The 26,870-nt window shown below is 43.6% G+C and overlaps 1 protein-coding gene across 17 annotated transcripts in view; it reads left to right on the top strand.

Moving 5' to 3' along the window:
* LOC119820365 (calcium-binding protein 5) overlaps window positions 1-26,870 on the top strand; it is a 57,589-nt gene that overhangs the window by 18,756 nt on the left and 11,963 nt on the right. For 6 of the 17 annotated variants that reach the window (XM_038338589.2, XM_038338586.2, XM_038338590.2 and 3 more), the window contains 13 exons: window positions 6,191-6,380; window positions 8,976-9,096; window positions 11,430-11,570; window positions 12,862-12,915; window positions 14,439-14,492; window positions 15,333-15,494; window positions 15,853-16,020; window positions 17,260-17,355; window positions 18,626-18,780; window positions 20,384-20,555; window positions 21,975-22,125; window positions 23,032-23,160; window positions 24,710-24,998. In XM_038338589.2, coding sequence (XP_038194517.1) covers window positions 6,191-6,380; window positions 8,976-9,096; window positions 11,430-11,570; window positions 12,862-12,915; window positions 14,439-14,492; window positions 15,333-15,494; window positions 15,853-16,020; window positions 17,260-17,355; window positions 18,626-18,780; window positions 20,384-20,555; window positions 21,975-22,125; window positions 23,032-23,160; window positions 24,710-24,998 — 1,882 coding nt within the window. Of the gene's footprint in view, window positions 1-6,190; window positions 6,381-8,975; window positions 9,097-11,429; window positions 11,571-12,861; window positions 12,916-14,438; window positions 14,493-15,332; window positions 15,495-15,852; window positions 16,021-17,259; window positions 17,356-18,625; window positions 18,781-20,383; window positions 20,556-21,974; window positions 22,126-23,031; window positions 23,161-24,709; window positions 26,383-26,870 lie in introns of those variants that run through there. The other 11 variants (XR_005286495.1, XM_038338592.1, XM_038338595.1 and 8 more) reach the window with 7 other exon arrangements.

A 26,870-nucleotide genomic window follows, 5' to 3' on the forward strand; every position in this document is an offset into this window, starting at 1 on the left:
CAGATAAGTCATGCAGAGAGAACTGAGTATAGAGTATATTTAGGGAGTATTGGGAATGATATAAGAGTAAGGGGCTATGGAGGGGGGATGAAGGGGAGAGAGAGAATGGGGGACAGAAAAAGAGAGAAAGAGAGAGAAAGAAAAGAAAGAAAGGAGAGAGACAGAAGCTGCTGCCCCATTTCTAGCATTTTCAAGTTCAAGGGCAGTGTTTACACTTCAGGTAGGTGGACTATAGCCCCTTTTTATCTTTTGGTCTTTATGAGAGATTTTTGTGTTAAATCTATGTAGACTTTCTTATCCAAAGGGTTCAGAAGCACTCATGCCTGACAAGCTGATTCCAAGCCAAAGGCAGACATTGTTTTATTTATTTCTTTATTAACTTATAAAATAATCTGATTTTACATACCAATCCCCAATTCTGTCTCCCTCCTGTCCTTCTGTTCCTGCCATCTTCTCCCAACCCCACCCCCATCCACTCCTCAGAGAGGGTGAGAACTCCCATGGAGAATCAACAAAGTAGGCCAGACATTGTTAATCAATATTGGCACCTCCTGATTCCAAGCCCAGGGCAGACATTGTTAATCAGTTTTGACATCTGTTGATTCAAGCCCAGGGCAGATGTTGTTATTCAATGTTGGTACCCTTCCAGTAACATATTAAGCTACACAAGCTTTTGAATGGCATAGAGAATGAGTGGTAGGTAGAGGTAACAGATAGCAGAAATGAAGAACTTGTTGGATTAGTTATTTTTCTCTTTGTTGTGGTAAATAGTCAACAAAAGTAACTTGAAGGGTTTGTTTGACTCAATTTGAAGGAATATGATCCATTATGGTAGGGAAGGCATGGCAACAGTCCAGATCACGGAGTCCCCCTAAACCGAGTCCTGTATGTAAAAGCAAAGAGCCTGTATTCTTACACAAGTTTGCAAACTCTGTCTCTCTGTGTGTCCAATGTATTGGAGTAATTAGAGAGCCCTGAGCTCAGTTAGGGTGTGTTTTTATAGTAGCAAAGGTGGGGGTGAGGGATTTCTAAGGTTTAGGACCCTTGATTGGCTGACATTTGTCTAGGGGTTTCCTGGTAAAAAGCGATGGGTGTGTTCTGGCAGCTGAGCCTATCTACAATGGTTGGAACATTAGGAATTTCCTGTGGATGGTCTGTTCCTGGGTAGTCCGTTTGTGGTCTTTATGGGAACCAGGTATTGCCTCAGGGTAAACTACTGAAACTCAGGCCTCTATTGAGCTTGTCATGGCTGGGTCCTATACTGGTCATATTATATCTTCATTCTAGAAACAGAAAGAGGGGCCAGAGAGATGGCATTTTCAATTCCCTAGGACCTGAGTTCAGTTCCTAGCTCCTTTGTCAGGTGGCTTTACAGACACCTGTAACACTATCTTCAGGGATCTGACACTTTTTGGTTCCTGCAGGCACCTGTACTTATGTGTATAGGCCCACAAACAGATATAGGTATACATGTAATTAAAAATGGAAACAAAGCTTTAAAAAGCATAGAGAGATGAATTCTGGTGTTCAGCTTACTTTATCCTTTTTATTCAGGCCACAATAACAGCCCTTGGATTGGTACCTCACATTCCAGGTCAGCGATTCTCAACCTATGGGCCAGCCTCTTATCTCTAAAAATATTTACATTGCTATTCATAACAGTAGCAAAATTACAGTTAAGAAATAGCAATGAAGATAACATTATGGTTGGGGAACCACAGTATGAGGAGCTGTATTAAAGGGTCACAGCATTAGGAAGGTTGAGAATGACTGTTAGGTGCATCTTCCCAGCTTTCTGAAGTTCCCTTACAGGCACACCCAGAGATGTGTCTCTTAGATGATTCTAAATCATGTTAAGTGATAATCAAGATTGTCATCATAAAGGCTAGAAAGATAATTCATCCCCAGAATCTATATTTTAAGAAGCTGGGCATCGTGGCACATGCTTGTGATCTCAACACTGGGAAGGGAGGTAGAGACAGGTGGAGTCCTGCGGTGCATGAGTCAGCCTACTCTACTAATTGGTGAGCTCCAGTAATGAGAGACCATGTCTCAGAAAACAAGGTAGATGCTTGTGAGGAATGATTACCTAATATTGCTCTTTGACTTTCACATGCATGCACATTCCTTTTTAACCCATGCATGCATGTGAACACACACACACACACACACACACACACCATCATGTCTACTATCATCCCTGTGTTGCCTGGGGTTGAGCCATGCTTCCTCTGTCCCAACTTTAGGGGCGCTATTGAAATAGAGATTACAGACTTCTCAAAGCTGAAGAATGATGTTGTTGCCTGTAGGGGAATACGGGGTGGGTCTTGCAGTCCAAAAGCACTGCTACAACTCATACAGTGAATCATTTAGGGATGGTATAAGCCCAGCTGTCACACCTATGTGCCACTGTTTCCTGGGCTGTTAGAAGGATGACAGTTCTAATCTTACAGTGCTGCTGTGACAGAGAACACATCCAGATGGAGCTATCTAATAGAAATATAACTTGAGTCACATTTGTCCCTTCTGATTTTCTAAATGCTAGGGAAAATCTCAAGACGAGCTGTTCCGCTAACACAAAAGAACTCCAATCAGACCAGATTAAACCAAATTAAATGCCTGTTGTTTAATAAATGCAGCACTTGGGTGGACTGAGACAGCATGGCAGGGAGAAGAGCCCAAGAAAGCCCCAAAACCTTTCTCCAGCACAAGCCTAAATAGCCTGAGGGAGTGGTTCTGACCCTCCCCAGGAGAGGGGTCAGTGCTTGGCAGGGTGGGAGTTGGAGTCTGGACCTGGGCAATTCCCCAGCCAGGGGCTTCTAATCACTAAAAGCCCCATTAACAAAGTAAAAGGGTACAGTGACATTAGTTTTAATGATGCATTTTCTTTAATAATAGTTTTCCCACTAATTTAAAATTATATATACATATATGTTTATGTAGTGTATGTTAATCATATCTATTCCCCATATCCCCAAGACCCTCTTCAGCATAGCTCCCTCCCAACTTCATATCCTCCCATTTTATTTTTATTGTGACTCAGTCCATTTAATACTTCCATATTCACAAGGGTGTGAGATCATTCTCTGGGGTATAGTAGACTTACCAGTGGCCATACCCAAGAGAAAAATGACTCTTCTTCCTCCAAGTGTCTGACACATGAGTATTTTATCATGTAATACAAGTCATTAATCAGATATTTGATATTCCTTTTGTCAGACCAAGTCTTTGAAAATGGATACACATTTTATTTTAGATAATTTTGTTATGTTTATTTATTGAGCATGTTTATAAATACATTTGCATATGTGTGCCACCACACATGTGTGGAGGTCAGAGAAACTTATTTCTCATGTGTTTCAGCTTTCCAATACTGGAATAGAATGGCAGTGTTTAAATTCAAGTTAATTAAATTGAATGGAGAACCAATTTCTAATCATATTAATCACATGCAGTATTAATTACTTTCCCTCATTGCTGTGTCAAAAATACCTGATAAATGGGACTGGATACTTGGATCAGTGGTTAGGAACACTTGCTTCTCAGTCATGAGAACTGAAGTTTGGGTCCCACCTCAGGAGGCTCACAACACCCTTCTAGCTGCAGAAGATGATATACTCTCCTGGCTTCTGTGGGCTCCCCCACATACATGTGTGCATGCAGATACATACACATGCACACACACACACAATAACATAAATAAAAATGCACTTGACAAATGTGACTTGGGGAAATTAAGGTTCATTGTGTTGCCATGGGCACTTGGATATGTATCTGCATCCTTGTACGTGCAGCTACATGCATACACATAGATGCACATTTTTAAAAGTATTAAAAAATTCTCACTGAACTAGCCGGTATCGAGTTACCTTATAGGAACTGGTAAGGAGTTTTCCTTTGAAAACGTTTCTCCATCTAGGCATGTTCTCAGCTTGTTTATCTAATATCAGGTAAAGAAAATAAAAGGCAGGAAGATGGTGAGAGGACAAATCCAGTTCCCTTTCACTACCTGTGTGATGCTGAGAAGGAGCTTAGCCTGTTTCTGCTTATCTAAACTGAGAATGATCCTATTGTTCCTTTTGAGGGCTAATTATGAAGACGGTTGTGCTGGTTGGTTTCTTTGACAACTTGATGTGAACCATAGTCATCAGGGAAGAGGGAGCCTCAATTGAGAAATTGTCTCCAGCAGATTGGCATGTAGACAAGACTGTGAGTGCATTTTCTTGATTAATGTTTGATGTGTGAGGACCTAGCCTACTGCAGGCAGTGCCACCTGTTGGGAGAGAATTCTTCACACTGTTGCCCTGCTGTGCCAATAATGCCACCTTGAATCAAGGACAGAGCCAGCAATTGACTGACTGGGATGAGTCATAGAGTTGTTGGAAGACTGAAGAAGTCGGGAGAAAGAGAGGGACAGGAAGGGAGAAGCAGGGGATGAAGGGAACTTTTGGGCTTTTGGATCAGGAAAATGTGACCAGCAGGGTCTGATGTGGGATTTTCTTCTGTATGCTGTCAATATGTTTTATTGCCATTTGTTAATAAAGAAGCTGCTTTCAGCCAATGACATAACAGAATATAGCAAGGCTGGAAAAGATATATATAGAGAGTAGGTGGAGTCAGAGAGAAGCCATGTAGCTGCCACAGGAGACAGAGGCCTCTGCTAGAGCCTCGTGGTGATGCACAGATTAGTGGAGATGGGTTAGTTTAAGATATAAGAGCTAGCTAGCAATACTCTTAAGCTATTAGCCAAACCTTATTGCAAACAATGTAGTTTCTGTATGATTATTTTGAGTTTGGGCAGCTGGGAATGAATGAACAGCCTCCGACTACAAGGGTCAGTACTCCACTAGTAACAATTTAGGCAAATGCTACAGCCACCCTTAGGCTGGAGGTCCTGGGTTGTATAAGAAAGCAGGCTGAGAAAGCCATGGAGCCAACATTGCTCCATGAATTCTTCATCAGTTCCTGCCCTACCAGAGTTCCTGCTTTGACTTCCCTCAGTGATGAAGTATAATTTAGCCTGTAAGCCAAATAAACCCTTTCCTTTGAAAGTTGGTTTGGGTCAGCATTTTATCACAGCAATAGAAACCAAATGAGAACAATGATGTAACAGTCACATACTTGATAGATGTTCATCTGAAACAAATACTATTCACCTGTCATCTGTAGGATTGGGATTCAGTGTCAGAGGTGGGATTCAGAGGGACACTGAGACGGCCTGTGGGGGTTAAAACTTTATCAGAAGTTACTATTTAGTGACTTGTCTGTTGCTGTAATAAAACATGATGGCCAAAGTGACTGGATAAGGAAGAGTTTATTTGGGCTCACGGCTTTAAAGGGGAGTCTGAGTGGTGGGAGAGGCATAGCAGCAGGAAGTTGGAGCAGGATGTTGAGATTACATCTTCTGTGCAAGCAGAAACCAGAGAGCGTGAACTGAAAATATGGTGAAGCTGTGAACTCTCAAAGCTCACCCTCAGTGATATATTTTACAGCAAGTTTCTACCTCCTGAAAGTTCTAGTACCCCCTCCAACAGTGCCACCAACTAGGGACCAAGTTCAAACACATGAATCTATAAAAGACATTCTCATTCAAACCACCAATTATTAATGCATCAACACATAAATAACAACAGAGTTCAGTGTTCAGCAATGAGACAGACAACATGGTGAGGGCTCTGACAGGAATCAGGACTTACATGGTAGAGTCCTTTTTATAGGTCTCAGAGGTAGGTTTCAGCATAATGCTGCAGTCAGTCTCTCTGATTTCCCATCATGGAAGCAGTTGGGGAGCAGGATGTGTATCTATCTGTACCCTCTTTGATGTAAACTTATTTCCCCAGGTTAGAGGTCCTGGTATTTGGGAATATGTTAACTAGATCTTCATACACTATGATCTTAGTAGGCGCATGACTGTGTCATCTGTATGATGAGCAGGGTAGCAGTCTGGCCTGGAGTCTAACATTAAACTATGATGTATTTTTTCTATCTTGTTCTCACTGTTCTATCTGTTGAATAAAAGAATCACACCACACATACTTCACATGCGTGAGTCTTCCATGGACTCTCATCCTTGTTTGCATACTTAGTTTCTGTTATGAATGTTAATCATTCTTCCCCTGGCTTGTTACGTGAGAGAGACAGTCAGGGTCACTATTCTGATCCTCAGTCCATTTCTTCTCTTTGTCCCCAGGGCATTGTCTTCATTCTACATCAACAATGGAAATATGGAAGGGATGGAAGAGGAGCTGAAACAGCGATATGAGAAGAATAGGTGGCACTTTGGAGAGAACTTGGAGAAAGCCATACAGGCAGCAAAGAAGGAGAATTACTCCATGACTGACTTTTGGGCCTATTTTGTTGTTTCCAGGCAAACCAGAGAAGTAAGTCACTCCTAGTAGAGGGCATGAGGTCCCAAAAGACTTGACCAATATCTTCTTTCAGCTCTTCCAACTGGTCACTTGGAACTTCTACCTCAAGACTAAAAATATGCCAGGGTTGATTGGTTGGAAGTAGAAGAATCAGACTCTGAGTGGTTTGTGCAGTAAAGTGAGTAGAAATTATGAGGACCATAGAAACATCTAGGACCATCCAAACGCAAGAGGCTCAAGGCACTTATTTTTTTCCATCTCTGTCCTTGATCATTTCTTTTTTTGAATTTAGTTTTCTCTTTGCTTGTATTCATATTTTATTCTTTACCCCAGAAAGACTGGAGTTTTCTGCATCTCTGTGTTCTTAGTTAGAAAAGTTTTCCCCAGGCCCAGAGTGCCATTGTGGTCACCTCCAGACCCCCTAGTCAGCAGGCTCTAGGTTCCATCCCCAGGCTGTCTGAGCATATCCCCTGGTCAGGTCTATTCAGAGCAGATGGCTACCACAATCCAAATGTCTGTGACCTGCAGGGTGAACTCATCATGGGAGAGTCAGGATGACAGTAGGAACTCAGCTCCAAGAGTTCTTTCTCCAGTGGATTTCTTCTGGTTTTGTGGTTTGGTTGAGTTGGGTTGGTTGTGCCATTCTTAGAAATGAGAGGGACAGACACAGCTTGAACTGAGAGACAGGAATAAAAAGAGAGAAAATGGAAGTTTTGTTTTTTTATGTTTTTATTTATTTATTTTTTTAATTAAAAATTTCCGCCTCCTCCCCGCCTCCCATTTACCTCCCCCTCCCCCTCCACTCCCCCTCCCTCTTCTGTCCGAAGAACAGTAAGGGTTCCCTGTCATGTAGGAAGTCCAAGTGCCTCCCCCCTCCATCCAGGTCTAGGAAGGTGAGCATCCAAACAGGCTAGCCACCCCCCCAAGCCAATATGTGTAGTAGGATCCAAATCCAGTGCCACTGTCCTTGGCTTCTCAGCAGCCCTCATTGTCCGCCATGTTCAGGGAGTGCGGTTTTATCCCGTGCTTTTTCAGTCCCAGTCCAGCTGGCCTTAGTGAGCTCCGATTAGATCAGCCCCATCATCTCGGTGGGTGGGAGCACCCATCACGGTCCTGACTTCCTTGCTCATGAACTCCCTCCTTGTGCTCCTCATTTGGACCTTGGGAGCTCAGTCCAGTGCTCCAATGTGGGGCTCTGTCTCTATCTCCATCCATCGCCAGATGAAGGTTCTATGGTGATATGCAAGATATTCATCAGTATGACTATAGGATCTGGCCTTTTCCTGCTATCTCTCCTCATCTGCCCAAGGAACTAGCTGGGGGCATCTCCCTGGATACCTGGGAACTTGAATGATACTGTTAGAATTCCTATCAGACTGTGTGTCCTAGGGGAATAGATGCTATTTAGAACTGTCGAAGTAGAACACGAACCCATGGTGTATTTGTTTTCTCCTCTAATCCCTCTTTTCCTCTCCCTCCTTCTTTTCCCTTTCTCACTGTCCTTTCTGCCCTCCTACCTTTCCCCCTTCTTTTCCTTAAAGTTATTTTTTGTTTTATTTGTATATGAGTGCCTGCATTTATGTATATGCATGGCATGCATGCAGTGTATGTAGAGACCAGAAGAGGGCACTGTATCCCTTAGAACTGGTGTTACAGATGCTTGTGAGATGCCTCATGGGTGCTGGAAGCTGAACCCTGGTCCTCTGCAGGTGTTCTCAATCTCAGAGCCATCTTTCCAGTCCCCTCTCCATCCCCTCTCTTTCCTGTATTTCTCTCACCCTCCCTCTCACAGTTTAACTTACTGTTTTTTAAGATTTATTGGAGGTATACTTGATATGTGCACAGTTGAACATACATATATATTTCAAACACATCTTGATGACTTTGGATACATGCACTTACCTGTAAACTCTATCATGATCAAAGTGCTAATTTCTTGTGTCCCCCCCCTCTGTGTGTGTGTGTGTGTGTGTGTATGTGTGTGTGTGTGTGTGTGTGATTTGTGAGACAGATGGTAATGGTTTGCTATCCCCTTCAGTTATGCTAAGTGGCACAAGCCAGTCACATGATTCCACTTCTCTGAGGCATCTAAGATAGTAAAATCACAGGAATGAATGAACAGAATGGTGATGGTCAGCACCCTGAGAAGGAGACAAATGAGAACTGCTGCTCAAAGGGGATGAAATTCCTCCAGATGAACAGGGACATGATCTCTCTCCTCATTCTCAGCCTGTGGGACTGCTTTCCTCTGCAGTGGTCTCTCTGACTCTTCTCCAGTGTCATCCTTTGAGGTACCCCACCGTACTCTGTAGGTGAGCGCTGTCTGCTTTCTACACTGAAAGTATGAACAGTGGACTGTCGAGATAGCTGCGGTCAAGCCTGAAGATCTGAGTTCAATCCTGGAAACCACGTGGTAGAAGGAGAACTGATTCCTTCATGTTGTCCTCGGATTTCCACACATGTGGAATGGGTTTCATAGATGAAGAAGAAAGAAAAGACTATTTCAGAACTAGGTGCACTATATGCAAAGATCCCACTGAGTTTGGAGAGAATGAATCATCCCCTTATGCTTCTACCCCATTCAGTCTAGGTACTTTTCCTCCATAGCTACAGAACTCTAACTTGTCCAGCATAAAGAAGCATGTGGAAGAAGGACTGCTGCCCTATCCAATCTTTGCAGCTGTTGATGGTGACCTTCAGCCTGACTGGAGGAAGAGAAAAACTCAGAGTAAGCAAAAATTTGAAGGGAGGGGAGGCAGCAAGGGAATGAAAGACACTGAACAGGACTGCGGATATAGCTCGGTGGTAGAGTGTTGCCTTGAATGCATGGGACTCTGGGTTCCATCTCTCCAGAAAGGCTTTGAGTGGAATGTATGGATGTTTCTTCCAGACTTCCCCGTTGGGAGGTCCAGGAGCAAAAATGGGCTGTCAGGATAGAATAGTATGCTCAGCTCACAGAGAGCAAACAGGGATCAGGGATCCCAGAAACCACCACACAGGCCATACTTGCTTTGGACGACCAAAGATGTTGAAATATGGGTGAAGTGAGGGACCCAGGTTGGATGTACAGTGGCATGACTCTTTACTTCCATTTTCTCCATGGCTCCAATAACTACCCCAGTGCTGCTGGCTTTCCTAATGTTCCATTTTTCTTTTCAGCCACAATCTTTGCCCTGGGATCAAGAACTCTTCACCCAATTTACTATATATAAAATGCATTTATTTGTTTGCTGTGTTTGCCCCTATTTCTCAATATCTGTCAGGCCATATTCCAGGTGCTTGCTCACCCGAGCATCTTAAAGCTCAGAAATTCCTGAGGTCAATGCTCTATTTCTCTCGTCCCTGTCTGTGTCCTTGATCTTGTTTCATTTTGGTTGTTGTTACAATTACTGTAACAAAAAGCAGCCCAGAGCCGGGCGGTGGTGGCGCACGCCTTTAATCCCAGCACTCGGGAGGCAGAGGCAGGCGGATCTCTGAGTTCGAGGCCAGCCTGGTCTACAAGAGCTAGCTCCAGGACAGGCTCTAGAAACTACAGGGAAACCCTGTCTCGAAAAACAAAACAAAACAAAACAAAACAAAAAAAAAACCCAAAACCAAACCAAACCAAAACAAAACAAAACAAGAAAAACAAAAAGCAGCCCAGGAAAGAGAGAGTTTATTTGGCTTACAATTCCAGGTTATGGCCCGTTATTGCAGGGAAGTCAAGAGCAGGGAGGAAATATGCACATGTATCCTTATTTTCTTGCTTACTCTGGGCTGGCTTTCCCCCCATTTATACTGATTCTGCCTAGAGAACACTGACACTCACAATAGACTTGAATTTCCCCATCTCAGTTAACAATCAAGAAAGACTCCCACAGACATTACCATATGCTAACCCGATCTATTACCTATTAAGACTCCTGAACTTGGAGCCCATTTCCTATGGTGGGGTGCCTTGCTCAGTTTTGATACAAGGGTGAGGGACTTGCTTCAACTTGATGTACCAGGTTTTGTTGACACTGCATGGGAGGCCTTACCCTTTCTGAGGAGTGAATGGGGGGGCTGAGGTGGGAGTGAGTTAAGGGAGAGTAGGAGGAAGGGAGAGAGGGGGAACTGCGGTTGGTATTAGAAAAAAAAGAATGCAAAAAAAAACGCCCCTCTTTTAGCAGGTATTCTGGCCCATGCCAGGTTGAAAGTTGAAATTAATCAGCATAGTCCTTGTATGGTTTTTCCACTAAAGTGGGTAGAGGTGATCTCCTCCTTTTCATAGACCTCCCCCATCAGCTCAGAGGTAAGGTTAATTTGGCTGTAACATCCGCCACTCCATTGATGACTAAGGTTGATTTGACTGATATTAATGGCTATCCAGGAGGTTCCTTCCTCTCTAACCACTCCATATGTTCTTCCTGAGCTGTACACTGGTTTGGAAGAGGGTGGCCTTCCCTTGTAGAGGAAGACAGTTACTCAGTAATGCATGTCTGAATAGCTGTACTCTTTACAAATATTCCCTAAAGAACAATGAGACCTCTACTCCACGCCTTCTCTAACTCAACCTTCAACATTGCAACCACTGTCTTCTCCACAATGTGGACCAAGTATCAGCATCTCTCTTGAGGACTCGTGTAATTATTTCCTCATCTGTCTTCCTAGACATTGTCATCTGTGCCTTCCATAGCTACTTGATGGAAATTTCTAGAACAAACATGATTGTGTGATTTTTATCTTTCTTATAATAAGTAGTCACTCAGTCCACAGTGTCCCAGATAACCCTCACATCATAGTGTGTCTGGAATTTCCATCATCCCCACATTCTGACATTGCATCTGTGATGAATTTGAAGAGAAAGGTGGGTATGAGGCTCACATTTGGGGAAGTAATGGTCACAGGGGTTTTGAAATAATGAATTGTTTCTATCTGAATAGGCTTTCAGGGGCATGGGGAAGAGATCCCCAAATATTTGAGATCAGCCAGCCCATCTCTAGTCTCTTGGTTGGCATTCCTTTCTCTATGGAATCCCTTCCTCCAGCACCTATGTTCCAGGCTCAGAGCTTATAGTTTACTCTTGTTTTGCCTCCCCAGAGTCCTGGTTCGAATTCACCCCTCATCATGCTGGCTACCCTGCACTTGGGGCTTACGTCCCCATCACACAGTTTGGAAGCAGATTTAAGAATGGAAAATTGGTTAGATCTGAGCCTGAGAGAGACTTGAATTACCTGAGAGGTCAGTATTGGGATCGGATGGAATTCAGTGGAGGTGGGGAGTAGATGGGCAAGAATGACCTCTCTGAGTATCTAGCTATGCTAGGCTTCTTCATTGCTAGGAGAATAGGAGAGGTCTTGGGGTTTCCAGAGGAAGGCCTTCAGCATCTCCCAGGGACTCCCTTGCTTGACAGATAGATACCTAATTGCTTTCTAAATGGTCCAGGAGGCACCTGAATCAAAGGTTACATGATAAGCAGATTTAAAATGCAGGTATGGGATTTATATGTGACCTCACAAATGAAGCATTCAACACTGTGCCCAGAGTATGGTAGAAATTCAAAGATAGTTAAATCTTCATTTATTCAGTAAATTATTTTTGTTGTTTTAAACTGGGTCTCATGTATCCCATTTTGGCCTTGAACTAACTATGTGGTTGAGGCTAGTCTTGAATTCTTACTTCTTCTGCATCCATCTCCTTGATGTGGGAGTCCCCTCTGTGTGCTGTGATTATCATAAATGAATGAAGAAACTGCCTTGGCCTGTTGATAGGACAGAACTTAGGTAGGCAGGGAAGACAGAACTGAATGCTGGGAGAAAGAAGGCAGAGTCAGGGGATGCCATGGATCCACTGCCAGAGATAGACATGCTAGAACTTTGCTGGGAGGTCACAACCTCGTGGTGATACACAGATTAATAGAAATGGGCTAAAGTAAGATATAAGAGTTAACCAAAAAGAAGCTAGAGCTAATGGGCCAAGCAGTGATTTAATTAATACAGTTTCTGTGTGATTATTTCAGTTCTGGGTGGCTGGGACAAACAAGTGATCTCTCCTTGCAACATCTCCCAAATGCTAGGATTATAGGTGTGCACCGCCATGTCTGGCCAACATATAATTTTTGAGATATACTGTGAAGTCCATCATGGATGCCTCCTTCTGCATAGAAACAGAGCCGGGACTGTTGTTTTACTTCACCTCATCCTCCCCTGAAAATGGCCCTCCAACCATCTAGTCACTGAATTAGGGTCTTTTGATGTCATCTCTGAATCTTATATATTTCTAATCTGGATATAAATCATCTACATTCCATTTCCAGGTTTTTAGAGTCCATTTATACCCCTTCCTTCCCACCAACAACAGCATCCCACACCTAAGCTATCACTGTCTGACACTAGAACTGCTAACCCCTCAGCTGTTCCCACATTCCATTCTGCTTCTGTTGATGATAGGCAGCAGGATTCACATGTAATGGAACCCTATCGATTCACTTTAATTACAGGAAGTCTTAGTCTTATTTCTCTTTTCTTTCCAGGTTTATGGGGAAGTGCTCTAGCTGATATGGAAGAAATTAAGAAATTTATTTGTGGTGAGTATTTGAGGGAGACCCAGAGGCCAGAGCCTAGAGATATCTTATGTCAATAAACTAATTTTCAGTTTCCTTCATGTGACAGAAGAGGAGACTACTGTCATTGTGCCTATAAATATATTTCCCAATGCTAGTGCCTTCTCTCAAGCCACCATTGGGGCATCCAGGATTGCTGCAGAGTGGCTGGGTGTGGGCTGCCTTGGCAACAGTGGTGGTTAGTTACATGTGACCTCCTTTTCCCACCTTCTCTGCATCTTCGTTGCTCTATCTTCACCACTTAGATGATGATAACAGTAGTTGTAAGGATTTAGAGAGTGAATTCCTCTAAAGTACTAAGGATGGAGCCTGGTAGGTAAAAGCACTGGGTAACAACAGCAGTTATTATCTATTCTATTATACTATCCTTACCACAACCCAAAGGACTAGATGCTAAAATCACCTGAATTTAAAATTTTGTTTATTTTTTCCAGGCATGGTGGTAACACTTTAATCCCAGCATTTGGGAAGCAGAGGTAGGAGTTCTCTGTGAGTTGGAGGCTAGTCTAGTTTTCATAGAGAGTTGCAGGGCAACCAGGACTACATAGAGAGACCCTATCTTAACATTTTATTTTGTGTACAGGGATGTTTTGTCTGCATGTATATCTGTATGTGCCTGGTGGCTGCAGAGGTTAGATGAGGGCATTGGATTCCCTGGAACTGGAGTTATACATGGTTGAGAAATGTCATGTGTGTACTTGGTATTGGGCCTGGGTCCTCTGGATGGGCCAGCAGTACTCTTAACCACTGAATCATCTTCCAAACCTTCAACTTTAATTTTTTTGAGAGCCATGAAGTCATAAGAATGCTGAGTTACTTGTGTACTCTCACTGTCAATTGAGCACTGATGTAGGAATGAATGGCAGTTTGTGCCTGGTGCCACATCACAGCTCTGACCAGTATGTTAATATGCTCTTGTCAACTGAATGCTCTGTGACACTATACCTCCTATAACCGAGACAGAAGTACCCACCCCAGCCTCATATATTGGAGATGACTTTGAAATGACCTAGAGGCTAAAGTTGAAGGCTGAGTCATGTTTCATTTCCTTAGTGGGTATACCAGGCTTGCTCTCTGGTGAAGAAGCCTTGATTTATAGTGGTATGTCTCCTCCAATTTCAAATTACCAATATGGGTTCACTGGAGGTAGAGTTGGAAGGGAGGCATGGAGTTAGGTCTTGAAAGTCATTATCAATCAGCAAAGTTCCAGTCTGCTGTGGTCAATAGTATAAAGGAATAGCCCTAGAGAAACTTGCCTTGGACACACTCAACACCAGGACTGGTGGTGCATGCCTGTGGTTCCAGCACTTGGGAGGCGTAGGCAGGGGGATCAGGAGTTCTAGGTCATCTTCAACTATGGAGGGAGTTTGAGACCAATCTGGGCAATATGAGACCCTGTCTTCGAAAACTGAAAAAAAATATACTCAACACCATAGCCAATGACTGCATTGTACAGATAAACATTCTGCATTTTTACCTTCTTGCAGACATGTTAGCAGACTTGAGAGCAAAATTGAAGCAGGGACGTTTGTTTATGGGAGGTAAGCACCCTGCTGTGTTCTGAATCACTGATGAGGACATGGATGAGAAGCTGAACAAGCCCGCCACAGATTATGCAGAATGTCATGGTTATGCTCATAGTCACCTTGTGAAGTGCTATTCTTACCTCGTCTGCTCACCTGTGCTCTCTGTGTGCGTGTGTGATGCATGTACATGTGCTGTGCATGTGTGTGGAAGCCAGAAGATGATGTCTGGTGCCATCTTCTATCACTCTCTACTTATGTGAACATGGAATTTCTTAACTGGCTAGACTGACTGGCCAACAAACCTCTAGGATGCTCCCATCTCCACCATCATTGCTGATTACAGGTGTGTGCCCCTTTGCCTGACTTTTTAAGTGGGTGTTGGGGATCTGAACTCATGTCCTCATGCTTGAGTAGCAAGTGTTTTACTGATGGAGTTATCTCCCTACCCCCGCTCAGGAGATTTTTGACAGATGAGGCAACTGAGGATTCTGGGGAGACAGAGAAACCACAGCTGGAAGTGTGTGTTTGCATGCGTGTGTCTGTGTGTTCCTTACTCTTCTGGTAATTGTAAAGGGGTAATGAGAGAGGGTAAGAAACCTTAACAAGAGGACTCATACCTCTGTGCTACATGGAACAAGGGAGGTGGGCTTCTGTTCTATACTTGCCATTTGTCAGCCAAGGTGGGCCTGGGAGGAACATCTAGGTTCATGAATTGCATGTGGGAGTTTTGTAAGTAAAACACATGGAATCTGGGTTGGGTGTACACAGGAATGGGGTGACAAAGAGATTTTTATGGGGACAGGCAGTGATGGTCTCTCCACACTCTCATGGGAGGCTACTTTTATCTTGGAGCAGCGGCTGGAGCAGCGGCTGGAGCAGCAGCATACACGGAAGCACCAGAGACACAGGTGGATGAAGTGCTCTTGGATTTAATGATGGCTTTTCTTAAAGATCAGAATGACCCCAGCATCAAGGATAAGCTCCAGGCCCTGCAGCAGGTTCTGAGTGCTAAGAGAGGTTTGTGCATGAGTTCACACTTGCATACTACTGTGTGGATGCTAAGGGAATAGAGAGCGTGAGGGAAGCAGGGGGTTGACACAAAACCAGGTGGCTCACCATGGAGATGTGGCCCTCTTTTCTCCTTCTCCCTCCCCGCTGTAAGTGACTGTGTATGCAACTAAACTCTGCTGCCTGATATTTCCTGAGTTTTCATAGGCTTCTCTGAAGGATGGAATGTTTTCTCTCAGAGGAAATTGCTCTACAACACAGTCACATCCTGGTCACCACAAGAGATGAGATGGAGTAGGCTAACTGACTCTCAGGAGATGGCGCAGTCTGTCCTGAAGCGGGTAATCAGTTGGGTTTCTTGTGGCAGATGTGTTTGGTGAACACAAGTACATCTGGCTGGCTGAGGTAGTCCAGAATTGGAATGAGATCTCTCCCAAGGAGAAGGAGCAGTTTCTTGAATATCTGTTGTACTGCTTCATGAGGACACAAGCGCTTCCTGTGGGTGCCACGCATGGACAGACAAACAGGGTCGGGAGTAAGTGCCAGTACTGTCAGCCTCCTCCTATCTTGTCCCCACTGGTATCTGTCACATTTTCTTATCCCTGCAACAAGTTATCTGGCACAAGCAACTTAGAGTGGGTTATTTTGACTCAGAGTTGAAGGAGATACTGCCCATCAGAAAGAGTGTCATATTGCCCTATAGTCAGAAGGCAGAGAGAGAGAGAAACAGAGATACAGACAGAGAGACAGACAGAGACAGAGGAGAGATAGGAGAGACAAAGGAGAGCAGAGAGAAAAAAGAGAGGAGAGTCACATACAGAGAGATATACATAGAGACAGAGAGAGACACACAGAGACAGAGTTGGAGACAGAGAAACAGGGACAGAGAGGGAGAAAGAAACTGTTTAAGGAGATACTGTCCACCATGGCAGAAGGAGTATAAGGCAGCTAGTCCCATTGCCTCACAGTCAGGAAGGAGAGAGAGAGAGAGAGAGAGAGAGAGAGAGAGAGAGAGAGAGAGAGAGAGAGAGAGAGAGAGAGAGAGAGAGAGAGAGAGAGACAGAGATATAAGAGAGACAGGGAGTGAGACATAGAGAGACACAAAGAGACAGACAGAGACATAGAGACACAAATATACACATACAGAGACAGATAGATAGTTTAAGGAGATACTGTCCACCATGGCAGAAGGAGTATGAGGTAGCTGGTCACATTGCCCACAGTCAGGAAGTAGAGAAAGAGAGAGAAAAAAGAGAAACAGAGAGACACAGAGATAGATAGAGAGAGACAGAGTGAGACATAAAGACAGAGACATAGAGACAGAAAGAGACAGAGATCAGACACAGAGAGAGAGACACCAAGAGACAGAAAGGGAGACAGAGACAGGGCAAGATGGAAAGAGAGACAGGGAGAGACAGAGAGACAGAGTGGGAATGAGAGACATAGAGAGGGAGAAAGATAGAGGGAGAAAAGAGAGAGGGAAAGAGAGACAGAGACAGAGATGGAGAGTGAGAGACAGAAAGAGACACATACAGAGAGAAAAACAGAGGGAGAGAAAGAGAGAGATGCTGGTGTTTAGTTCAGTTCACTTTTTTCTCTTTATTCAATTGGGGACCCAAGCCCCTGGGACATTGCCATCTACTATAAGGTAGGTCTTCCATACTCAAACCCTGTGTCACATCGAAGGTCAGTGCTTCGCCATAGGACTTTAGAGGAGTGCCAACCCATGCCATCCCATGATACTTACTTTCTACTTTTCCATTTCTGCATCTAGGTTATCTCTGGGACACTTTTACTTTTCTGAGTAAAACTGGAATTTGTTGTTGGAGGTGGGAATGGGGAACTGTTTACAACTTCCTCTATAAAAACGGTGAGAATGCGCCCCTTTCTGCCTTCCTAATCTCTAATGGGCTATGGTGAGCTATGGAGGATGAGGGCCATGCAGTGATCTCAGCTTATCCCTTTCGTGGAGTTGTGGGGGTGGGGATGGAATGGTGCTCAATGATCTGTATGGCAAAGCTTCTCCATGGTAGTGGTTCATAACAAGAGACACATAGTCTTTTTGGTATCAGTAGAAGGCATAGTAAGGCCCCTGAAATATTGGTGCTTTCCTCTGATTCTAATAATATGTAGCCATTCACCATAGGTTATCCTCTCATGATCTGACCTCCATAATTCAGATAGAATATACACGGTCTGTGGGATACTCTTAGGTCACTTTATATCTTTTTTTTTCTTTTTGGTTTTTCAAGACAGGGTTTCCCTGTAGTTTCTAGAGCCTGTCCTGGAACTAGCTCTTGTAGACCAGGCTGGCCTCGAACTCAGAGATCCGCCTACCTCTGCCTCCCGAGTGCTGGGATTAAAGACATGCGCCACCACCACCCGGCCACTTTATATCTTTTATAAACTTCTGTCATCTTGCTCTATGAATGACTTCTTCCAAGACTATGCCAATTCCCAAACGTTTACCACTCTTCCATGATGAGACTGCCTACCACCAACATCTTGTGCCTTAATGCCTTTGTAGTTTGAGAAAAGGTAATTTCCCTAGGAAGATAAGCTTCACAATGTTGTTAGCTTGGTCAGCACCATACATGCCTTGAGAAGTTGTATCACTCTATTTTCATTGGTTATAAAAAAATACCCCAGGCCATGTACTTTATAAAGAAAACAGTTTTATTTAACTCATAGCATTAGAAGATGAAAGTCCAAGATGAGGTGCCGCCATCTGTTCATCCTCTGGTTTGGGTGTTCCTGATTGCAATATAATGTAATGGAGAAGCCATGTGTAGAAGGGACATGGTCACATATGGATGGGTATCATTGTATAAATACTTTGCTCTCTCCAGAACTAATAATTTACAGCAACACAAATCCCTTCCAAGGCTGATGCCTCCACCTCCAAATTGGTCTGTCCTTTAAAAGGTTCCTCCACATCAGCACTTCACACTGCAGACCAGTCTTCCTGGGCACGAGTCTCTGAGGAGCACACTCTAACCATGTCCAGACAACAGCTGAAGTGAACCCTACTGGAATGGGTCTCCACTCACCTCTCTGAGACAACAGTTCTGTCTGCTCAAACTGCTTCCTATTACCCTACATTCTGACCTTAGATTAGACAAGTCTTTTCCTGGTTTTAGGTAACATCACAGATGAGGCCATGCAGAGCCGGGAGTTTCTGCATCTGGTGGATGCTGGTTTGGCTATCAACACTCCGTACCCGCTTGTTTTGTCTCCGGCTCGTGAAGCTCACCTCATCCTCTCGTTTGACTTCAGTGCTGGAGATCCACTAGAGGTAACTGAAAAGAAACTTAGGTATTTGAGAGAAGATGAGCTGGCCTGGACAGAGATGGGGCTGTGCAGGAAGGAACTCAGGGTCTGGTTGGGGAATGGACATTGGGCAATTGTCTTCTGGAGCACTATGGCATGTACACCCCACATCATGCATAGACATGCATAATGATCACAATTTTAAAACCTTGCTGACTGGCAGGATGACTCAGCAGATAAAGGTGCTTGATGCCAATGTGAGTTCCATCCTCCAGATCCATGTGGTGGATCTCATAAGTTATCCTCTGATGCTACACACACACTGTAGCAATACATGCACACACCTGCGTGTGTGCACACATGCATACACATGCACACAAAATAAGTACATATATGAGTTTATATATCTTGTCTTTAAAATATATACACTTATATAATATGCATTTGCACCTCTTATGCAATGCATACAGATATATAAAATATACTGTGTTTATTAAAGTTAGATCATCAAGCTTGGTGGCAAATGCCTTTACCTGCTTAGCCTCAATGCTGGTGGGTAAATATTTATATTTCACACTTACGTTTTTTTTTTCTGGCTGCGATAATTGGATCTGGAATGTACCCCAGACGTTAAGAACCCCACGTGTTTGAACTTGATCCTTAGGGTGTAGTGATTGGAGAGTATCAGAACATTGAGGAGATGTGCCTACTGCAGGGGTTCTTTTTTTTTTTTTTTTAAGTCTTTTTTTTTTCTCATGGTTTATTTTTTTTTATATTTAAAAATTTCCATCTCCTTCCAATGCTGTGACCCTTTAATACAGTTCCTCATGCTGTGATGATTCCCAACCACAAAATTATTTTTGTTCTTAGGTTATAACTGTAATGTTGCTACAGTTATGCATCCTATTGTAAATATCTGTGTTTTACGATGATTTTAGGTGACCCCATGTGAAAGTGTCATTCAACCCCTAAAGTGTTGATAACCACGGGTTGAGAAACACTGGCCTAGGAGGAAGTCCCTAGTTTACTGGGTGCATGCTCTCAAAGGACAGCATGGTCTTTTTTCTTTCTGCTATCTGTCTGCCTTGTGAGGTGAGCAGTTTTGCTCTGTCATTCACTCTCACCATGTGGCCAAGTGATCATGGCTTGGAACCTCCAAGCCTTGAGCCCAAACCAACCTTTTCTCTTTGTAAGCTGATTGTCTTGGGTGTTTGCTACAGTAATGGAAAGTGGACTGGCTGACTTCCATGGTAATCATTAGGCTATTTAAAAGCACTTGCATGGCTGACTTTCCATTTCTCTTAGCCAGTAATGGAAACTGGCTTTGTCTGTCACCATCCAGCTCTCCTCAGGAAGTAGAGGTTAAAGAGGCTCTCAGGGAGGAAATGAGATTAGCTGGTTCCAAATATATGTAGGTGACCCCTCATCTGAGTACATTGTTCTTCATATAGACCCCTAAAGTTATTAGTTATTAAAGCCTTGAAGAAACTATTCATTGACCCATAGTGAGTAAGAGGTGTCTTCTGTACAAAACCAAACCCCAAACAACCATGCACTTTCCAGCCTCCTCCTGAGGTCTTTGCTGAAGTCCCAGTGTGTCTCAAGGATCCCTATTGTCCCCTTCTCAGACTGTCAGGACCACAGCGGACTACTGCCAACGCTATGGAATCCCTTTTCCTCAAGTGAGAGAGGATCAGCTGAAGGAGTGGGCCAAAGCCCCAGCGAGCTGCTACATCCTCAGCGGGGAAACTGGACCTGTTGTCATGCATTTTACTCTGTTCAACAAGAACAGCTGTGGAGGTAGGTGTGGGAGGAAGAGCAGGGTAAGGAGCCATGGGATTCTGGCTGGATGGGACTATATTTTAGGGATGCCTAGTCCACACTTCAACATCTAAAACTCATCCTGTCCACCGTGGGGCCTCCAAAAGGGCATCGTGCTTTCTGTTTCTCTCTTTGACATTTATGTCTGTTTCCTCCTTTTGTTGGGACATTCATGTCCTAGCTAGATGTCTGGTTCCTTCCATCTGGGCACTCCACATTTATTATCCAGTTCTAGGTGAACAATCCTAGGTGGGTCTCAGCATGTAGCACTGTGCTTGGCAGTCTCAGCCATGCTGTTTATCACTCTGGAGTCCTTGGAGCTCTCTGCCACACTGCCTATGGAGTGGGGTTCCCTAGAAGGGATAAAGTAGAAAGCCTGTCTTTTCTCTTTCTGTAAATTGTGTCTCCCTATTATTGCCAAAGCTGGCTTTGAGCTCAGGCTCCCCTTCCTTCAACCTTCCGAGTGCTGGCTTGCACACGTTGCTTTAACCTGTTCCTTTCTACTGGCCTTGGTTTTGTTTTAAAGATTTATTTTATTTTTGTTCTTTTTAGTTATGTGTATGTGTGTTTGCCTGTCTATGCACGTGAGTGCAGATGCCCAAGGAGGATAGAAGCACTGGATCCTTTGGAGCTGGAGTTACAGATGGTTATGAATCATCTGACATGGGTACTGCATACTGAACTCCAGTTCTTTGAAAGAGCAGTATGAGTTCTGCCTAGTCATTCCTCTGGCTCCTGTTAAATTTATTTCTAGGACAGAGTCTCACTGTGTAGTTTAGCATTAGCTCAAACTCATAATCTTCCTGCCTTGGTCTTGGATATGTATGCACTACCATATTCATCTAGTGTATGTACTTTCTTGCTTCTTTTAATTTTTTGAAAAGATGTTTTATTTTTATTTTATGTGTATGGGTGTTTTTTCTGCATGTGCACCATGTGCATGCCTGGTGCCCAAGGAAGCCAGAAGAGGGCATCAGATCATCTGGAACTGAAGTTACACATGGTGTAAGCCACCACGTGGGTGCTAGGAATTGAACTCATTTCCTCTGGAAGAGCAGTTATTACTCCTAATTGCTGAGCTATCTCTCCAGCCTTCTCTCTTTATTCTTTTAACAAATATTTATTAGTCACTTATATTAGCTGTCATTCCGAGCAATACATATTAATGTGAAAAAGGAGGCATTTTTCTTCTTTGTTTAGGTATGGAAGATAAATAGATATAGAAGATAGATGGTAAAACAATGCTTCACTTTATAAAGCAATGCACCAACACCTCTTTATTTATAAAGTCAAGTGTGCCAGCTGGATTTAGGCCACAAAAGTAGTTTACAAACGTCTTACATAAATGGGCACGATCCTAACTTGACAAATGTTTTTCTTGGTTTGGTTCTATTTCAGATAACATTGACACATGGAGAAAAAAATATGAGACAATGAAACTATCTGACTTCTACACACCAGACCTTGTGGCAGATTTGCTGAGGGTGTCTAGGGAGAATGTTCGGATTAACAAGGATAATATCCTCGGTGAGATGAGGAAAGTGGCTGGGTGAGTATCAGGCTATATCAGCATCTGAACTGCCCTGATCTCTGAGTTGGTGCTAAGGAATATCTGTTACAAAACCAACTTTCAGTACATCTGGTGGGAGGATTGTGGGTGTAGATGAAATTGAGCTCCTGCCTAGAACTCTTCCTATAAGGGCCTGGCGGTGTGACTCAAGGGTAGAGTCCCTGTCTAGAATTCCCCAGTGAGGGGCTGGGGGTGTGGCAGTGGTAGAGCCTCTGCCTAAAATCTCCTAGTGAGGGGCTGGGTGTGGCTTAGTGGTAGAGCCCCTGCCTAGAATCTCCCAGTGAGGGGCTGGGTGTGGCTCAGTGGTAGAGCCTCTGCCTAGAGTCCCCCAGTGAGGGACTGGGGGCGTGGCTCAGTGGTAGAGCCCCTGCCTAGAATCCCCCAGTTAGAGGCTGGGGTGTGACTCAGTGGTAGAGCCCCTGCCTAGAGTCCCACTGTGAGGGGCTGGAGGCGTGGCTCAGTGGTAGAGCCCCTGCCTAGAATCCCCCAGTGAGGGGTCAGGTTGTAGCTCAGTAGTAGGGTACTTGTTTAATTTGTATGAGACCCTGGGCTCTATCCTCTGCAATAAAAATAAAAACTTATGGTATGACAGAAACTGTTTCTTACCACTGGAGCTTGCATGTGTGAAGGGGAGAAGATAGGCAGTGAATAGTGCTGGAATGAGTGGCTTTCTGAAGCACAAAGCAGAGTGGACTAGGTTGCAATGGCTTCTGGGGCCTCCTTGGAGGCCAAATGGCTGAGGATTTTCTAATAAGCAAAGAGTACACACTGACTGACCACCCCATCGCAGCCCTTCACAACTGACATTGAGTCCCCAGTCACTGTCCCTGGATCCAGAAATGTCTGTCAGATGATATTCAGAGATGCTTTTCATTCCACTCTCAGGAAAACTGGCAACTTGTTAAGGATGAATAAGGAGGACTCCTTGGGATACACAGTGCAGAATGTCCAAAGCTCTCGGACTGTGGAGATTAAGATATCCAACAACACGGACATAATATTCAAGGAGCCCTTGTAAGTCTCATCCTTTTCTTGTCCTCCCAAGTCTTGTTCTAAGCCATCTCCATGCCCCATATGTGATCATAGGGCATCTGTGCAGAGGCTTCCAGCTCAGAGACAAGGCTCAGTGTATGATGGCAGATCAGATAGATGTAGCCAGTTTAAGTCTTAGCTTCCCTTTTACAGCACATGTGCTAATAGCATGCGTAAGTTTGCAGAGCTCTTACTTTAAGAAATTAACTTATGTGTATAAATATTTTTCTCTGCACATATGCATGTGCATTGTGTATGCGTTGCCAGTAGAGGTTGGAAGAGGACATCAGATCCCCTGGAACTGGAACTACAGATGATTGTGAGCTGCCGTGTGGGTGCTGGGAATTGAACCTGGGTCCTCTGAAAGAGTGGAAAATGCTCTTAACTGTCAAGCCATCAATCTTACTTTTAAAAATGTAGTTTTTTTTTAACTTTTCTTTGAGAATTATATATATGTTAGCTTTCGATCATATTTACTCCCCCAAATCCCCCACAATTCTTCCCAGATGCCCCCAGGTCCCCTTCCAGACTTCATGACTATTTTTTAATAACCCACTGAGTTCATCTGGTGCTACCCATATATATATATATATATATATATATATATATATATATATATATATATATATGGGTGTTAGGTTATCCACCGGAGCTCAGACTGTAGACTTACTGGGATGACATAAGTCTATGTAAAGAAAATAGACTTTCTCTCCACCAGAAGCTATTAAATTTGTAAGTAGCTCCTCGTGCAGGGTGTGAGATTCTGTGCCCCTGGCCAACCCATTCGGGGCTGTGGACTGATCTTGTGCAGGTAAGCACAGCTGCTGGGAGTGTGTGAGTACAGCATTCCTGTCCAGAATGGTTTTATCTTTTGAGGACCTGCTGCCCTTTCATCCTTGCGTGGGTTTCATTTACGTGGAAGGCTTGATGGTGGGACATTCCCTCCCCAGTGTGGTCACCATGTCATGTGGCAGAGATGAATGTAGTTTCTCACAGCTGCCTGTAGTCATAGGCAGTGATCTTGGTTTTCATGTTATCAAGCCCTTAAGTGGTGCACGAGTGAATCAGGGTTGCAAAGCACAGGGAAAGAGTGCCGATCATGATGTCTGTGGGAACCACATGCAAGGAATGTGGAGTAGAATGACTTTAACCTGTTGAAAAAGTGGGAGGAAAGCCATTAGTGGTGGCTCAATGTGAAGAAACAGAAAACGCGGAATGAAATACGATGTGGATTCTGAGAGATCTAATATTTGATGTAGACTAAGTCATTAACTCCTGTTCTGGATATGAACAGTTGTTCCTAGACTGACACCATTAGATAAACTAATACTTACACAATAAGGGTGATGGGAATACCCCTTAGGTAGTGGAGCTGAGATTAAAGGAGGTATTCTTGTGGAAGAAGATAAATTAAGTGGAAAAAAAATTCTTTGAACCATGCATGGCCTATAGAGGCCTCCAGATGTTCTGTTCTCCAACAAGCAAGGCAATCTTCTTAGAGCAATAGTGACCTGTAACTTCTCTTTCCCAGGCACTACTTACGGAGTGGGCATGTACTAGTGGACCCATCACCTGTGCTGTCTCCAAAGTCTACCGTCAGCTGTTCCTTTGTGAAGAAGAGCTCCAGCTTCCAGGGCACTGTGGGCATGCTGGTCTACCAGGGCCCAAGTGTCCACCTGGCCTTACTGTTCTCTATTCCTTTCAACTATGCTCTTCACAGAATTAAGTTTGCCTTAGCCATCATAACCGAGCCAGTCTCCAGAGACCTGGAGAGTGTTTTTGATGACATCATTCAGGGAAATGGGTCTCCAGAGCAAAAGGTAGCAAAGTATGAACTTCAGATCCCTCAGGGGACCCTGAAGTTGGAACATGACTCCTTGATTATCAGAGCCACAATGTCCAACATGCATGTGGCTAAAATGGATGTAGTGGTTGAGACCAAAGCTGTTTAAAAGTTTCCTTCCTTCATCCATAACTGCTCATTTTACACTTCGGTCAGATTGGTTGCCTCTGTAAAAGGAGAGATCTCAGCTGAAATCATGGCCCATCTCTGCAGAGTCAAGAAACTCTGTAAACGCTTTCTGCTTGACTAACAGATTGATGATGCATTTCTTAGTCCCTTATCATCCCGCTGTATCCTATGTAACCCTTGATATATCCTTTATTCTTTATTCCCTGAATGAATGCTGTGTGGCTTGCTTTCCATATTTTTCTCCCTCAACATCTTCCCTTCAGTCTGTTTTAATAGGTACCTCTCTTGGCTGTCTTATCTGATGCCTCTGTCCTCTTTTCTGCTTGCCTGCCTCCTCTCCTTTCTGTCTCCCTCCCACCTGTAAGTGTGAGGTCAAGCTCAATGACTCTGTATCTGATTTGGGTCTTGGTCCCACAGTTCACTCATTGTAAGAGCACAGGCAAGTCCTTTCACATGTGAGCCTCACTTTCATCGTTGGTGGAGTAGATAATTGTATCTGTGTCCTGGGAGGCTCATGAATGAAGTCCTAAGACCCTAAGACCAGCTCTGCTAAAGGCAAAGTTTTCAAGAGGCAGTACCCATTATTTTTTCCCAAGCCAATGTTTGTTTCTTTTGATTAAAAATTTGTTGCTTTTAGGTGGCATACAAGATAATTGGGTTCATCATGGCGTTTTATAGACATAGGTAATTGTAATTTGTTAATACTTGTTCCCCATTACCTCCATTTGGCCCCACTTCCTTCTCACGTGGGTCTTCTTCCTCCCTCCAGATACTCTCCTCCTGCTCTTATGTCATAGGTATGTGTGCATAAATATATGTTTTAACCTAAATTTGCATATAAAAGAAGACATGCCATGTTTGTCTTTTTTCTCTCCTAATTTCCTTCTTGTCCTTCATCTCTTTAGACTCCTTTCTTTCCACCAAATTGTCCTCTTCTACTTTTTCAACATATGTAGTACATAGATAAAGATAAGTAAAATAGGTAGATAGGTGATAGAGGGTAGATACAAGGTATATAGATAGATGGTTAAGATAGATGATAAATACATGACAGAAGAAAGATAGTAGGCAGATAGAGAGATAGCTATTACACTTAGGAGGGAAACCATTATACTTGTCTTTTTGAGGCTGGGTTATTTTGTTTAACATGGTGGGCTCCAGGTTTGTCCATTTTCCTACACACAATGTGACTTCACTCTTCTTGATGATTCATTAAATGTTAAAGACTGCTATGAGTTGAATTGTTTATTTCTCCCCAAAAGTCGATGCCATACCTCATGTGATTGTAGATATGACATTAAAAGGAAATTCAGAGTTTGTAGATGATATTATTGTGGCACAGATGTGGGTTCATGTGGGCCCGTAGAAAGAAGACACAGAGACACCTTAAGAATGAATTTAACCATTTCCAGTTGCAAGGTGGATTGTCTCTAAGGACTGAACCACTTTCCCTTCACCCAGGGCTTCTTTTCCTGTTTTCCAGTTTATACCTTAGCAAGTTGATTGCCATATCCTCAAAACATCCTGACAAATCTTCTAAAGGGACAATGCCAAGTGCGAATTCTTGATTAAGGAGGTACCAGGCTATGAGACTATGAAGGGAGAGGTTGCTGTGATGTACACACGAGGCAAGGAATACCAAAAATGACTAGTGAATTATCATTTGTCACAATACTGACATCTGAGGTTGAAGGGTCTGGGCTCAGAGTCCTGTGCTGCA

The sequence above is a fragment of the Arvicola amphibius genome, chromosome 8 (genome assembly GCF_903992535.2).
Source record: "Arvicola amphibius chromosome 8, mArvAmp1.2, whole genome shotgun sequence".
Taxonomy (NCBI): Eukaryota; Metazoa; Chordata; class Mammalia; order Rodentia; family Cricetidae; genus Arvicola; species Arvicola amphibius.